Source organism: Microtus pennsylvanicus, chromosome 10, assembly GCF_037038515.1.
Source record: "Microtus pennsylvanicus isolate mMicPen1 chromosome 10, mMicPen1.hap1, whole genome shotgun sequence".
Classification (NCBI taxonomy): domain Eukaryota; kingdom Metazoa; phylum Chordata; class Mammalia; order Rodentia; family Cricetidae; genus Microtus; species Microtus pennsylvanicus.
This window is the reverse complement of record NC_134588.1, coordinates 28,518,300-28,534,361: the sequence shown is the minus strand read 5'-3', so window position 1 is coordinate 28,534,361 and position 16,062 is coordinate 28,518,300. Positions and strand designations below refer to the sequence as shown.

The window sequence follows — 16,062 nt, the reverse complement described above, 5'->3', positions numbered from 1 at the left end:
AGAAGCCCACAGGCGTTCATTGTGCGCCTGTCACACTTCCTCTGGCTTTGTTGCTTTTGTCCAGCACCCTATTGTCTGGTTTCCTTTTGTCCCGGCTTTCAGCACCGCTGCCTTTTATTTCCCAGCCAGCCTGGTTGTTTTCATTTCTTTTGTCTGAAGTTCCTGAGAGGAAGGTTTTATTTTCAGCGGTTTGATTAATTCACAGCTTGAGCCCGGGTTTGTTTGTTATGTAATTGCTGCCCTCAGCTCCAGGATAATGCCCCCCGCCCCCACTCCTGCCCCCTGCGGGGCCTGGCTCCCGGCCCCTCCCCAGCCGGATGGGCTGAGCTGCCTGCTTTTCTGCAGGTTCTCCAGGCAGCCCCCCTGGGCCAAGCCGGGCAGGGGTCTGTTTTCTCTTCATCCAGGTGAGATGGGCCCCAACTAGGGTCAGCTGGCCTTCTCTTGCCCGGTCCTATCCTGGGTTCCTGATTACCTTGCACTCAGAAAAGAGGGTGGGGGAAGTCTGCCGTCCTCTGATCTACAGGATACAATCAAATCAAATACAGATGTGTATATCTTAGTCGCTTATAATAGTCCTGTAGCTGTTCATAAAACACCTTATGTATTCCGTTGTATACAAAGCTGTAACATTGTATGATCCAGTACACAGTACCAGAATAGTTGGTGTAATCTATGGACTACGGGATACCCTGTACAGAATTGCTGAGATATGCAAATTCACTGGTCGCTCTATTCAGGGGGCCACCGTGATCTGAAAGTATAGGTGGGAAACCGTAGAAGTAAATAATTCATAACGTGTTTTTGTTTTGCTTTAAACTTATTGCGAGTGTGAGGAGGAGAGGGGAGGGAGATATTTGTGTCTGGACGTGAATGGAAGTCAGATGGCAATTCTGGGGTGGTTCTTGCCTTCTACATTTATGTGGGTTAAAGGGTCTGTTAGTGCATCTGATGGTTGTTGCTCTTTGATCCCTGTGTGTCTAAGCGTGTGCTTTTCCTGCGCTATCACCCTGTGGCAGGAGGGCACAGGACTACCAGGTTAACTCAACTCTAGTAAAGTCTCCCCAGAGCTGACGTTAACCCATTTGTGAAGGAAGACAGAGGGTTCCTAACCTAATACCCTCTACTGAGGCCCCACCTCCCAACACTTCTGCCGGAGGCCAGACCCTTGTGTGCTACCTGAGACCAGCAGGCAACTCTGAGTGCTTGCCCAGGGACTGGAGAGGGTGAGAGCTGCTGCTTGGTCTCTAGCCTGATGTGACCCTGGAAACTGCTCTCCAGAGCCCCGCAGACTCTCACCGTTGGGGGGTGCTAGGCTGTGTGATAAAGGAGAAGGCCACTTTGTGCACTTCCTGAGAGTCTACCAAGCATATTGCAAGATGGGCATGAGTTCAAGGCCATCCTCAGCTTCATAGTAAGTTCAGTGCTAGCCTGGACTATCTGAGATCATGTCTTTTTATTTTTCGAGACAGTTTTTTTTTTTTCTGTGTAGCCCTGGTTGTCCTGGAACTCACTGGTTTCGAACTCATAGAGCTCCGCCTGTCTCTGCCTCCCGAGTACTGGGATTAAAGGCATGCGCCACTACTGCCTGGCTCCAGTACATACGTTTACATAGATACAGTGTTCAGTTGTCTTGGGTTCTGACACAGCCAGTTAACCCCCTCTGGCTTCCTCGGGTGAGCTCATCAGCTCACTGGCTCCAGCATGGCAAGAAACACGGAGTGTTCACTTAGCACGTGCAAGGCCCTGGCACTGCAAAAGCAAAAGGAGGGAGTGAATACCAAAGGTGGGAATCACAAATGGATTCTACTAATTAAAAAATAAGAAAGCAGGTTCCAAAGTAGGCTTGTGTTTTAGACATATGCACCTTTGAGGGGTGCCAGGAAATGCTTGGGTTGGGAAACAAAGGATAGGGGCACCTCCTGCAGGGGCAGGGTGGGCTCATAAACTGGATCTTGGACCTCACTCCAGGTCCTCTGTCCCTCTTCCCAGGATGTCCATGCGGAGCCCCATCTCTGTGCAGCTGGCCCTGGACAGTGCTAGCACCATGGTGAATTGCACCATCAAGTCTGAGGAGAAGAAGGAGCCTCCCCACGAGGCCCCCCAAGTCACAGCCACTGCAGTGGAGCCCCAGCCTGGAGATCCAGCCCTGGCTCCACAGGAAGCCGCCAACTCACAAGCTCCAGCTCAGGTATCTAGCGCTTTCTTTTGAGGTTATTGCCCCCCACCCTGCCTTGTGCCTCCACCTGGTGCTGATCTACCCTTTCCACCAGGCCTCTATGCTTTTGTCTAGTTTGTGTGCAGAAATGGTCTCTGAAAGGGCAATGGGGCCCCGGGGGAGCCCAGGTGAGCAGATGGGAGGAGCCACATGGTCAGGGTTAGAAGCTGGGTAACCTGTCAGAGCAGGACAGGAGGTGTCTCCTTCCATCCCTATCTGAGTGGCCATTTCAGACTATAATTTCCTTAAGACAAGGGAACAGGGGCTGGAGAGATGAGTCAGTGGGTAAAGCCCTTGCTGCACACGCGAGAGGATGGAAGTTTGGATTTCCAGGACCCTCGTAAAAGCCAAGAAAGTGCGGCAGCTGCCTGGAGGCAGAGGTGGGAGTCCCTGGAACAGGAGCGCTGGGTGCAGTGAGAGACCTGCCTCAGTAAATAAAAGGACAGGTGCCTGTCAAAGTAGGGCCTATGCCGCACGCGCGCACGCGCACACACACACACACACACACACACACACACACGCACACGCATGCACGTGTAGAACACATGTACACAGAGAGGAGAGAGCTGAAATATATGGTAGAAATTCTGCAGGTCTTAAACTTCTGTTTCCATACAGGAAGTTTAATTTGATGACTCTAAGGAGGAACTCCATTTGGAAGAGTGGGGGTGACCAGGGGACACATTTTGGAGTGGTAAACCTTAGACACCGGGAGGCTTGGCTTAGATGAAACAAGGAGCACTGCTGCTGCTGCTTCCCCCCCACTCCTCCCCTCTTCTCCTTCCCTCCTCCCCTCTTCACCCTCCCCCTCCTCCCCTCTTTACCCTCCTCCCCTCTTTACCCTCCTCCCCTCTTCACCCTCCCCCTCCTCCCCTCTTTACCCTCCTTCCCTCTTCACCCTCCCCCTCCTCCCCTCTTTACCCTCCCCCTCCTCCCCTCTTCACCCTCCCCCTCCTTCCCTCTTCACCCTCCCCCTCCTCCCCTCTTTACCCTCCTTCCCTCTTCACCCTCCCCCTCCTCCCCTCTTTACCCTCCTCCCCTCTTCACCCTCCCCCTCCTCCTCTCTTTACCCTCCTCCCCTCTTCACCCTCCCCCTCCTCCCCTCTTTACCCTCCTCCCCTCTTCACCCTCTCCCTCCTCCCCTCTTTACCCTCCTTCCCTCTTCACCCTCCCCCTCCTCCCCTCTTTACCCTCCTCCCCTCTTTACCCTCCTCCCCTCTTCACCCTCCTCCTCCTCCTCTCTTTACCCTCCTCCCCTCTTCACCCTCCCCCTCCTCCTCTCTTTACCCTCCTCCCCTCTTCACCCTCCCCCTCCTCCCCTCTTTACCCTCCTCCCCTCTTCACCCTCTCCCTCCTCCTCTCTTTACCCTCCTCCCCTCTTCACCCTCCCCCTCCTCCCCTCTTCACCCTCCCCCTCCTCCCCTCTTTACCCTCCTCCCCTCTTCACCCTCCCCCTCCTCCCCTCTTTACCCTCCTTCCCTCTTCACCCTCCCCTTCCTCCCCTATTTCCCCCTCTTCCCCCTCCTCCCCTCCCCCTCCACCCTTTCCCCCTCCTCCCTCTTCTCCTCTTTCGCCTCCTCTTGTTTTTTGAGACAGGGTCTCTATTATGGTCAGTCAGGCTATCTAGGCACTCAAAGAAATCTACCTGCCTCTACCCCTGAGTTCTGGGATTAAAGGCTGGACTACCATGCCCAATTGAACACTTCTTTTTTTTTAAAGATTTGTTTTCATTCATTCATTCATCCATCCACATATTTGTTTATATTTTTCAATTTTTCAGATTTGTTTATTTTATATTTATGAGTTTTGGCTTCTGGTTTTGGTTTCGTATTGTTGTTTTGTTGTTGTCTTTTTCTTTCTTTTTTTTGTGTATCACATGAGTGCCTGGTGCTACAGAGGAGGGTGTGAGAGCCCCTGGAACTGGAGTGGTTGTAAGCAACCGTGTGGGTGCTAGAAATTGAACCTGGGTTCTCTGCAAGAGCTACAAAAGCAATTGCTGAGCTATCTTTTCAGCCCCTATTTTTCTTTAAAAATGTGTGAGTGTGTGTGTGTGTGTGTGTGTGTGTGTGTGTGTGTGCACGCGCGCGCAGTTGCCCTCAGAGGCCAGAAGAGGATGTCGGATGTAATTGGAAGTTTCCTTGGACCACCAGCCATCTCCCAAATAAAGACATGGAGAGTTATTAATTATGAATGCTCGGGCTTAGCTTAGGCTTGTACCACTAGCTCTTTTAACTTATTTTAACCTGTTTCTATTCATTTCTGTTTTGCCTCAGGGCTTTTTAATCTTTCTCTCATTCTGTGTGTCCTATTTTTCTGCTTCTTTTGTGTCTAGCTGGCCCCTGGCATCTTTCTGGCGTCTCGTCTCCTTTTCTCTTTCTCTTTTCTTTCTTCTTAAGCCTAAATTCTTCTTCCTACTTATTCTCCCTGCCTGGAGGTTCTGCCTGTACCTACCTTCTTCCTCGCAATTGGCTGTTCAGCTTTCAATTAAACTAATCAGGCTGGGCGGTGGTGGCGCACGCCTTTAATCCCAGCACTCGAGAGGCAGGCGGATCTCTGGGAGTTCGAGGCCAGCCTGGTCTATGAGAGCTAGTTCTGGGACCGGCACCAAAGCTACAAAGAAACCCTGTCTCAACCCCCCCCCAAAAAAAATCAATTAATCAGGTGCCTTAGGCAGGCAAGGTAAAACAGCAACATATCTTTCCATAATTAAATAAATGCAACACACCTTTACCTAGTTAAATAAATACTCTGCAACAGTTGGGTCCTCTGGAGCTGGATGTGGGTGCTGAGAACTGAACTCCAGTCCCCTGCAAGAGCTCCCAACTGCTGAGGCAGTGCTCCAGCCCAGGGGATCATTTAGGGAGGCCACAGTAGGTGCCCGAAATCAAGCAGCGGGACTGGAGCAGCACGTGGATTCGTAGGAATAACTAGCCTAGGTGGGTTCTGTATTAGTTACTTCTCTAGTGCTGGGACAGAATGCCCCACGGAAGCAACCTAAAGAAGGGTTTGTTTTGGCTCAAGTTCAAGGGCACACATGGTGGAGAAGGTATGGTGGCCAAGAAGTTGAGGCAGCTGGCCATGTTGCATCTGTAGTCTGGAAGTGGGGAGACAAAATTGTTCAGGATCCTCCAGTCAGGGCAGGTTTTCCTTCTGGAAGCATCCTCATAGACAAACCTACAGGTGTGTTTCCATGGTGATCCCAATGTATCGGCTCCTCATTCAGATGCTTTACTCTATGGATCCCAGAGACAGTCCTGGCTTTCAGAGAGTTGTCGGGGTTTATGTGAGGTCCAGCCCCTTACTGATACCCAGGTCTCCTGTCCCCAGGTCTCTTCATCTCACTGTATCAGTTATAGGGTGGTGCAAGCCAGGCCTGGGAATGTGAGAATGAGCAATATCCTACAGAGTCTTGGTCCCTCGGAAAGGACACCTTTGGGGTGCTCAGCCCTGTCTGTGCTCCCTTTCCTGGGAGTGGCAGTGATAATTCATTGTCTCTTGCAGGACTGTGCCTCACCAGAGAGCAGTATGTCCCCAGACCCCAAGAGACCAGCAGCTTCTGAGGCCGCTTCGGGAAGCCAGGAGCGGTTGGACTTCAACCGTAACTTACAAGAAGGTAGGATGCTTGAGTCAGAGGTGAGGTCTGGGATGCTCTCTGGTGGGCTTCGCCCTGCCCTTACCCTGCCTTCTTCCAGTTGTGCCGGCCATTGAGAAGCTGCTGTCCAGCGACTGGAAGGAGCGATTTCTGGGAAGAAGCTCTGTGGAAACCAAGGATGTCAAAGGTGCAGGGCCTGTGTGCGGAGATCAGGGGAGGGCATCTCAGCCCTAGCCTTTCCTTTCTGGTCTATCATGCACTCTGGGTATATCAGGCAGTCCCTCATTCCTACTTGGCTCACCTGGGCATCTCTAAGCAGTTGTCTGGCCCATCCCCAGGTGGGAGCAGCCTGACTGGAAACAGATCCCATGGGGGGTGAATCTAGGCTCTCGTTAGGGGACCCTTGGGACTTGAGGCTCGTCATTCAACCTCCAGGTCCTAGTCTAAAGTGAGCCGAAACTTTCCACGCAGTGTTGGCAGTTGAAGCTAGGCTTCCAGAACCACAGTGAAGGCCGCGGCTTACCTCCTCAGGGTGACCATTTTCTCAAGTGTTGTTGAGTATGCCCACAGTGGGAGCATTAAATCAATACTTATGCTCCCCGCGTTCACGGATGGGAAGCCTAAAGATGGAGGCCTGAGCTTCGGCATTTTCCAGAGGCATCCTGACTATAAAATGGTCCCCACTTGAGTGCTTGGAAGTATACTGCTCATCAGACAGCCATGTTGGAATGGAAGACTTGAGCAATCGCAGTTAGGTCCTAGACAAACAACTTTCCACACATTATTAGCTCGTTCATCCTCAGGCTGATCCCAGGAAGTAACTGCCATCGTGCCAAACAGTAGATTTTTTTTTTTTAAATCCCTTCAAGTACAGAGAAGTTGGGCACCAGCCTGGCAGGCTCCTGGGACAGAGAGGTTGTCAGATGGGTGGGTGGGCAAATAGATAGGCGCACTAACAAAGGTCTCCGTGGTGGCATTTCACCATGAACAGGGACCCAAGAGAGCCTGGCTGAGAAGGAGCTTCAGCTTCTGGTCATGATTCACCAGCTGTCCGCCCTTCGGGACCAGCTCCTCACAGCCCACTCCGAGCAGAAGAACATGGCGGCCATGCTGTTTGAGAAGCAGCAGCAGCAGATGGAACTGGCCCGGCAGCAGCAGGAACAGGTAGGTGCCAGCCAGGGCAGGGGCTTCTGAGACTCCTTGGGAAGGGTGACTGTCTGCAGAGGAGACCAGGTTCTGAGAACTGGTGCTCTACCCCACACCCCACTCCTCATGCTCCTGGGGAAGACGGGTGGGCTGTGGTAGGCGCTGGAGGAGGCCAGGGCCTTCCATAATTCTCTTGTTGACTCCATGTCTCACCAGATTGCCAAGCAGCAGCAGCAGCTGATTCAGCAGCAGCACAAGATCAACGTCCTCCAGCAGCAGATCCAGGTGACCAGGGGACAGTGCAGGCAGAGCTGCCTGGGAAGGGGACGGCAGAACAGGCTCCCCCTAGGCTTGATGAAGAGGCCATATTCTTCATCCAATTTTGCTCCAATTCCTTCCAATTCCGGAGTCCTGTTTTGAGGGGGTGACAAGTAGATGGGCTCGTAGATGTCGTACGGGGTCAGATGGATCTTTTGGAAAATTGTCCCTACCCTGTGTTCTGTGTATACCCACTCTACCTCGGGTCCTGGGCAGAACGACATCTGGGCAGCGCTTTGGGTCCCCAGTGACTTACGGCAGGTTTCTTTGCCTTCAGCAGGTTAACATGCCTTATGTCATGATTCCAGCCTTTCCCCCAAGTCACCAGCCACTGCCTGTCACCCCTGACTCCCAGCTGGCTTTGCCCATCCAGCCCATTCCCTGCAAACCAGGTGAGTGAGACAGGGAAGGGCCCACCGCAGAGGCTGTGGTGAGATGAGAGAGCCCATCCATGCTCAGTGGTTTGTCTGGTGGAAGAATAAGTCCTTCCTGAGCTTGGCAGGAAGGATGGGTAGGAAGAGCGCACCGAAAAGCAGAGTCTCAAGAGAGAGAAGGCTGGAGAAAGGCCTGGGGGGCTCCCTGAGGAGGGGGCACTTGATGATTGGGTCCTGGGGGGTAAGGAAGTGAGGGAGAAGCTGGAACTGGGGTACAGGGTGGAGGGAATAGAGGTGGCAGAGGTTTGCGAGAGTGACAGGGATGTGGGATTCCACTGAGGATTGGAGCATGGGGTCTGGGAAGTGGGTGCATGGGAACACTTGAGCAGGGAGTGCATTGTCTCTAGTGGGCTGTGGGGGTGAAGGTGACTGATGAAATGATCCCAGTGATTTCTGGTGACAGAGCTGGGGACAGGGCAGACATGCTGCCTGAAACTGCCCCAATGGGATGGGTAGCAATGAAGACTACTGGTCTACCCTCCCCGTCCCACAAGCCCACATAGAGTGCCAGCTCTCTGCTACAGAGACAACCTTGCTTACCCACTGGGTTCATGGTCCTCATTACGTCCTCAAACCTTACTCCCCACCTCCACCCCAGCTCGAACAAAGTGCCCTGACACACCTCCTGTGAGCTTATCTACCTGCCTTGGGGCTGGTGATTTGTATACAGTCTTATCTCTGCGGAACTGCCACGCCCCCTTGATGCTAAGCCTAGTGAGGTAGGATAGGTAGGAGAGAGTACTGTACAGGCCAAGGTTATGGCGTCTAGAAGACCTGGTTTAGAATCCTGGCACTGCCGTTTGATAGCTTCATGGGCAGCCCACTGAACTGTCTCCTTGCCCACCGAGATCTCTGGAGAACCCCGACTGATACACATGTAAAATGAGACTGGTGTTTTACATAGTCTCTTACACACCGCAAGCATGTAACCCTAGGGGGAGAGCTCGTGAGGCACATTCCTCCCAACAGGGTCGCTTTGTCCCCGCCCCCCCCCCCCCCAACTCAGCAAGTATGAGACCCGAGTATGCCCTCCTATGCATGGACCGTGGGAAACTCTTTAGAGTTGGTTAAAAAGGACAGACATGGCCACCAGCCTGCAGGGCCCATGTAGGAAGAGGGGGTGATGGACAGTCCCCTGCGGTGCTTGGATCTGATGTGGACAGAACAAGTGGGGCCCTCTCCAGTCTCAGCCCACCATGTAGCCCTGGGACCTGTCATGCTGGTACCGGCTGTTTGGTTCTCATCTGGGACTTTGCCCCTTGCTTTTCTTTCCACAGTGGAGTACCCGCTGCAGCTGCTGCACAGCCCTCCTGCCCCTGTGGTGAAAAGGCCCGGGGTGGCCACCCACCACCCCCTGCAGGTACTCCCCTGCCCACTGCGTGGGGTGCCCTCCTCCTTTGCTCTCATTCTTTCCCTCTTGGCTGCTCTGGGCAGGTGCTTTAGCCTCACTCTCTCCCCGAGCCCTGTCTGTCCCACGACGTGGGGGAAGGGGTGTCCTTTGGTGTCTCTCACTTTCTGACATTCTGGGTCCCCAGGAGCCCCCCCAGCCATTGAACCTCACAGCCAAGCCTAAGGCACCTGAGCTGCCCAACACCTCCAGCTCCCCCAGCCTCAAGATGAACAGCTGCGGGCCGCACCCCTCTAGCCACGGGGCTCCCACAAGGGACCTGCAGTCCAGCCCCCCCAGCCTGCCTCTGGGTAAGCTTTCCTATCTGCTCTCACCCAGGAGGACAGTTGAGTCAGATGCCACTGTGGGCACGTCCCTTCCCTTTCTCTGGTCCAGTGTGGGGTTTTAAAGATTCCCAGGCTCTCTATCACTGAACTCAACTCCAGCCTCTGTTTTCTTAAAGCCCGGGTCTAGGCTGGCTCGGAGGAGGCCTCCTTCCATGGCCCATTTGTCCTCCAGTATCGGATTAGACAGCCCAGGGTCTTCATTCCCAGCCTCTTAGGTGTGTGGGGGATGGGCAGAGAGCGTGCTACCACAAAGATGCCATTACAAGGACGCCCTAGGAGTGACATGGCAGGGAGTGTAAGAAGTGTGGGTTGCCCCTGTCCTCCACTTTGCTCCCTCCTCAACAGGCTTCCTTGGTGAAGGGGATGCTGTCACCAAAGCCATCCAGGATGCTCGCCAACTGCTGCACAGCCACGGTGGGACCTTGGAAAACTCCCCCAACCCCCCATTCCGCAAGGTATGGGCCACACGTCCTCTCCCCAGAGGGCAGGAGCCTGTGATAGAAGATGCAGCCAGGGTGACACGGGACATACTGATGTCTCTATCACCTGCAGGACCTCATCAGCCTGGACTCATCCCCAGCCAAGGAGAGGCCAGAGGAGAGCTGTGTGCACCCGCTGGAGGAAGCCATGCTGAGCTGCGACATGGACGGTGAGGGCTCTGATCCTGGGCACCCCTTCATTCCACTAGGGCCCTCCCTGTCTGTCTCTGGTCACTTCTCTCCTCCTTTCCTGGGTCCTCCTGGGATTAAGCCCTCAGGTCCTGGCCTGCATCTCCATTGTGCCCAGGTGTCTATCCTTAGGTCTGCTCTGTGGGGCCCTGCAGTTCTGGGCTCCTGCTGTGCCAGTTCTCTGCTTCCCACCTGAACTGAGCTGACCGCTGTGTGAGCCTCCTCAGTGCCTCCTGGTGGCCATGCAAGGGATGTCTGCCAGCCCCGTTGCTGACTCTGTCTGCCCATCCTCCAGGCGCCCGCCATTTCTCTGAGTCCCGGAACAGCAGTCATATCAAGAGACCCATGAATGCCTTCATGGTGTGGGCCAAGGATGAGCGGAGGAAAATTCTGCAGGCCTTCCCAGACATGCACAACTCCAGCATCAGCAAGATTCTTGGTAAGGGCAGGGGATAGTTCAATAGGACTGGGTCCCAGGAGCCAGCTAGGTCCACTTAGGGCTTGCTTGGTGATATTCCATGTCTTGTTAACCCCTGGTAGAATCTTAGAGGGTGTAGGAGTTGAGTTGTAATGGGTGTCTGGATCCTAGGACCTTGTACCAGAGCAAGGCTGTTCTGGTTGCTCCTTCCCTTGGGACATAGTGCTTTCCTTACCTCCCCGATACTCCCAATGCCTCCTAGCCAGTGCTGTGGCAGTAAACGGGAGATTGGTATCCTGGATCGTCCATACCAAGACTTTAAATGCCACACTGTGTCTGAGACTGAGGAGGGGGCAGGGCAGACAAAGCTGAGGGGGGAGGGGGATGTTTTCATGGCTGAACCCTCCAGTAACAATGCAGGATTACTATCTGGAGCACCGGGGTTTGTTTTTAGCTTTGTTGTGCTGGGGGGAGGGGGGGGTGCAGCCTAGGAGCTGGCGCATGCTCAGCAGGTGCTCTACCACGCACCGGAGCTGGAGCTGCACCTCAGACCGACACTGGATACCTGGTGTCCTGGAGTGACTTCTCTCCTGTGAATGCCCTTGGGAAGACACCTCTCAGGGGTGGAAGTTGTTCAGCGTGAGGGTGGTGCCATTACCAGGCTCACCCATTTCCCTGCCCAGCATCCAGGGAGCATCCGCACTGGGCCAGGCCCTCGATGAGGGCTTTCACTTGTATTATCTGTCGACCCACTTGGGGATCAGGGTCCAGTCAGGGTTTCTAGGGTCTGAGGTGATTCCGAGAGTCTGGCCCTGAGTTCTTGCCTGGGTTTGGGTCAGGCTCTCGCTGGAAGTCCATGACAAACCAAGAGAAACAGCCGTACTACGAGGAGCAGGCCCGCCTGAGCCGGCAGCACCTGGAGAAATACCCTGACTACAAGTACAAGCCGAGGCCTAAGCGCACCTGCGTCGTGGAGGGACGGCGGCTGCGTGTGGGCGAGTACAAGGCCCTGATGAGAACACGGCGCCAGGGTGCTCGCCAGAGCTACGCCATCCCGTGAGCAGGCCTCCCCTCGTGGCCAGGAGCAGCCTGTGGCTGCTGGGAGAGGCTGGGTTCATGTGTGGCTGGCCTTTGTGTGAGGGCAGGCAGGGTTTGTGTGGCTGCTCCCTGGGCATCCGTGTGCAGATCAGTTTGTCATCCGCCTCTGCGTGATCCCCGGTGGATAATGACTGTATGTAAGACTCTGGTGACTGGGGGTTGGGTCCGACCCAGAATGACCGCGGGGCGCCTGCCACCCGACAAATGCAGGGCAAACGGAGACACGCTGCAGGGATTCAGCCCATAGGAAGGTAGTCCTGTAGTCAGTGACAGTAAAATGAAATAATATTCATGTGCCACCTTCCGAGAATACACCCATGGCTCTAGATTTTCCATCTATAGCAGACAGTTAATTTGGCCGTCAGGATGCACACACAGGGCCCAGGGTGTGACGGTGCCCCAGACAGGACAGGGGTTGGAATGCATGCCTGTGATGCCCGGAGGACAGCCAGCAGCAGGGAGGGCTGGGCGGGCACGTGGGTACATCTGTAACTGCCTGCCCCTTTTCTCCGCCTCTCAGCCCGCAGGCTGGCCAGGCACAGGTGAGCTCCTCAGATGTCCTGTTCCCTCGGGCAGCAGGCATGCCCCTGGCACAACCATTGGTGGAGCACTATGTCCCCCAGGGCCTGGACCCCAACATGCCCGTCATCGTCAATACCTGCAGCCTCCGGGAGGAAGGGGAGGGCACAGATGACAGGCACTCAGTGGCTGATGGAGAGATGTACCGGTACAGCGAGGACGAGGACTCAGAGGGCGAAGAGAAGAGTGATGGGGAACTGGTGGTCCTTACAGACTGATCCCCGGCCAGCTGGGCCTGGCCTGTCGCCCCTGGGGAAGACCTTGTTCCCAGCCAGCCAGCCTGAACTATGTTGGTACTTGGACTTGGGTGTGCCCAGGTGATGGGCAAAGCTGTGCACTTGTAGATACATTCCCAAGGTGGGGGGAGGGCTCTCCTCTTCACCACACCTTCAGGCACATCTGAGGAGTTAATGGACTGGCTGGGCGGGATTCATGTGACCATGATGAGGAGCCGAGCTGGCTGAGGTCTTTGGCCCTCGGGGCTAATGGCCCGGGAACACTGGATGTACCCCGTCTTGTAGGTCTGCCTTCCTGAGGGGATGGCGGGTACACACCTGTCCCCCAAAACGTGCTTTGTTTCCATCTTGTCCTGGCCACCGCAGCCATGATGGGACAACATGTCTGCCCCAGAAGGTCCCACCCAGGTCACTCCTCTGTCATCTGGATCACTTTGTCCTTTCTGCAGAAGGGTCTGCTTATCCTGTCTTTGTCTTCCAAGTCCATGTGCCTCTGGCTGTTGCGTGCGTGCGTGCGTGCGTGGGCACATTGTCATCTCGCTTCTCCGGGCAGAAGGTGTTTGCTAAGTGGCTGCTGTGAGCCAGGCATGTTGATGAGCTCTGTGACGTGTCTCTTGATGCTTCTCTGGGGGCCTCTTCTGTGCTTCTTTGTCCCCAAATTGCTACCTCTTCGTCAGTCTGGTGTCTCAGGTTCTGTGTGTTCTCTCCCAGTGTGCACTTCTCTGTTCCTCCGTCTGTCCGTGCTCCCACCCCACCCACTGGACTCTCTGACTTTCCGTAGGGCCCAGCCTGCCCCTGGGACTGGCAGTTTCCTGACCCTGTGCTGACCCCTTTTCTCCCTCCCAACTTTGCCAGTCAGTTCCCACGGAGTCATTTTTAGCTCCTAGTACTGTGAGAGTGTGCCTCGGCCTCCACGGGGCTTTGTCCCGAGTCCCAGGCATGGGGGCCAGAGCACTGATGGCTCCTCTTTTTGTCGGTGACAGCCCTGCAGAGGGGACCCCATGGCAGCTGGTCTCCATCCCTTCTTCATGAGCGTGGGGTGGGTTCCTTCCTCCCCCACTCCATCCTGGGGATTGGGCTTCACTCCTGATGAACATCCTGGTTCTTTCCCAAGAAAATCAAAGACCATTAGCACCTAGCTCCAAAGATCTGGAACAGTCCCCAAGCCAGGGGAGGTGACCCCAAACTCCACATGGCCAGGTGCCCCCCCCTCGTGACCCTATTTCTCTCCAGACTGTTTCTTTTTATGACTGTAAACATAGATAGTGCTTTATTTTGTTACTAAGAAGATAATGATGAATAACTTAACCAGCACATTTGTTTTCTGATGGCATAATAAAGACCGACCATTTCAGAATTTGGACCCTTGCTCTGTAGAGAGGCTGTCCTCAATCCAGTCCCAAGTCTCCCGCCAGCCAGGCACTTCTGCCCCCTGGTGGCAGCATATGGGAGCATCAGGCAAAGTGTCTGGGAGAAATGGCTTTGTCAAGAGGGAGACCACAGATAGGCCCGGGAGCTGAGGGAGGAGGTACTGCAGCGGCCTGGAGGAACAGTGGCTCACTGTCCCACCTGAAAGCAAGAGCCTGGAACTTCTCCATGATTCCTACCCCTCTCTGGGAGAGGGAGCCCCTTAAATCCAGTGAAAACTGTGGCTCATCCCAGAAGAGCCATCATACACAGACACTGGGTCTCCCGTGGTCTTCAGGTCTCTGTGACCTTGCACTTTGAATGGGGATTTCATGGGCATAGTTGTGACATTATCATCGCTGGGGACAAGGTTGGATAAAAGACCGAAAATCTTCAAAATCAATGGGATTCTATAAGACAAGTTCTGTTTAAGTTAATACCGTCAGCATGGCATGGGGGAAACAAAACCAAATAGCAATCCTTGTGAAAGAGATGGGCCGGATTAACGGGGTTATGTCTTCAATGAGGGAGGCTACGGGTAGTATATTCCACGTAGGATTAGTCCGAAGTGTGTCAGTCTCGTCCAGACCCCTCTTTAGAAAAAGACACTATCATCTGGAAGGGCCCAGAATCAGCCTGTGAGAACAGAAGGATCTTTAGGGGAGTGGTCATAGGGGCAAGGGCCATCTAGTCCATGAAGGGGGTGAGAGGGAGAAGAGAATGTTCAGTTTCTGGGTAGCAAAGGTAGAGGCTGTGAGATTGAACCTGAGCTGATCGTCTCAAAGATCACTTTGGGGAGGCTGCATACACACACTTCAGCAAAGACATTCAGAAGTATAGCGAGCTTCAGAACCCAGGAACTTAAGGCTCAGACTTGACGCTGCAAGGGGGTTTCTAATTCTACTTGCTGGTGAGGCAGTAGGTAGAATGGAGACCACACTACCAAGAAGTAGAGGCAGTGGATCAGGGAATGGCCTCGTTCCCAGCCTTGTCCTGTGGAGCTCCGACTGCCTTTTCTTGCTGTCCTCACACCTTGGCGCCCTGCCCAGCCCCAAGACAGGGGCCAACAACAAGAAATCAGCCCAGGGTTCTGGAAACATCTCTGGCTGCTGCCTGGCCCAGTTAGGTGGCCACTAGGGGGAGCTGCTTAGCTCAAAGCCCTTAACTTCACTCCAAACTTGAACCTCCACCAAACCTGATCTTTAATCTCCCTGGGACTCCTTGCAATCCTGAGTTCCCCTTTGCCCTGTGGCTGGTCCTTGGCAGCCTGGAGGGTTGGGCCCGCGCTGCCAAAAGTATTCCAAGTACTTCTGTCCGCAGACCTCATCTACCTGCTGGGCCATCACCACCCAAGTCCTCTGGCCAACTGGACCTCACCCCTTCCTAGGAGAAGCAGGGCACGGTCAGGTGGACAGAAACAGGGACAGTATGTTCTGGTCGCTATTAGGAAAGCTAGCGGCAAGCTCACCTGACCCCTGCCCACTTCTCCACAGGCCAAAGGTCAACCCGGGAAAGGTGGCCCTGGCCTGGAGCTCCTGCCTAGGGTGACAGAGAGAGGTGGGACTCTGGCTTTGTGGGGAAGGAACACAGAGCCCTCTGCGCCTCCAGCCCACCTGCCTGCCCATCGCAACCACAATCTACTCAATGCAGCATTTTCGTCTACAGGGTAATGGAGGCTGCTCATGGAGCCAGCTGCACAGGGACTAACTATGCTCTTGGTTCTAGGACCTTGGGGACCCCTCCTTCCCAGCTCTGGCACTATCTGTATGCCTGGGCACGTCTTTCCCCCCCAGGTCCTCCGTCAGCACACTCTGGAGGGCCTGCCTCCACTGGAGCATGTGACCTTGAAGGCCCTAGCCGCCAGTGTCCACTAAAAGCTGTTGCCATGACGCCTGGTCCATTTGCAGGCAAATGCTGAACAGCCGGATGCTTCCCCACCCTCTACCCTGGCCAGCTGCTGCCAGTCGAGACAGTTGAGGTGTTCTTGCTTGAGTTTCTGCTCTGGCCTCCTGAGGAGGCTGGTTGCAGAAAACTCACGCCTGCTGCTAGACAGTGGCTCTCTCCCACCCAATAGCTGAGGGTCAGAAAGGACTGGTGGGGGGGGGCGTAAGTGTTCTGTCCCATGTTCTCTGGATTAGCCCAGGGCAGTTGCATCAGGGCTCCCCTGCTAAGCAATGTATTGCAGAGGCAATTGACAGGGTGGCGAAGGTGGAGAGG

At 54.5% G+C, this 16,062-nt stretch overlaps 1 protein-coding gene across 9 annotated transcripts in view; it reads left to right on the top strand.

Annotated features, from left to right (window-relative positions):
* Sox13 (SRY-box transcription factor 13) overlaps window positions 1-13,797 on the top strand; it is a 52,688-nt gene extending 38,891 nt beyond the window's left edge. For 7 of the 9 annotated variants that reach the window (XM_075987978.1, XM_075987975.1, XM_075987976.1 and 4 more), the window contains 13 exons: window positions 1,990-2,188; window positions 5,717-5,828; window positions 5,908-5,994; window positions 6,799-6,971; window positions 7,170-7,238; window positions 7,549-7,663; window positions 8,983-9,065; window positions 9,241-9,403; window positions 9,785-9,894; window positions 9,992-10,088; window positions 10,403-10,546; window positions 11,365-11,581; window positions 12,144-13,797. In XM_075987978.1, coding sequence (XP_075844093.1) covers window positions 1,991-2,188; window positions 5,717-5,828; window positions 5,908-5,994; window positions 6,799-6,971; window positions 7,170-7,238; window positions 7,549-7,663; window positions 8,983-9,065; window positions 9,241-9,403; window positions 9,785-9,894; window positions 9,992-10,088; window positions 10,403-10,546; window positions 11,365-11,581; window positions 12,144-12,420 — 1,845 coding nt within the window. In that variant the 5' untranslated portion in view covers window position 1,990 and the 3' untranslated portion in view covers window positions 12,421-13,797. The remainder of the gene's footprint in view (window positions 1-1,989; window positions 2,189-5,716; window positions 5,829-5,907; window positions 5,995-6,798; window positions 6,972-7,169; window positions 7,239-7,548; window positions 7,664-8,982; window positions 9,066-9,240; window positions 9,404-9,784; window positions 9,895-9,991; window positions 10,089-10,402; window positions 10,547-11,364; window positions 11,582-12,143) is intronic. The other 2 variants (XM_075987983.1, XM_075987977.1) reach the window with 1 other exon arrangement.
* The last annotated feature ends 2,265 nt before the right edge of the window (window positions 13,798-16,062 follow it).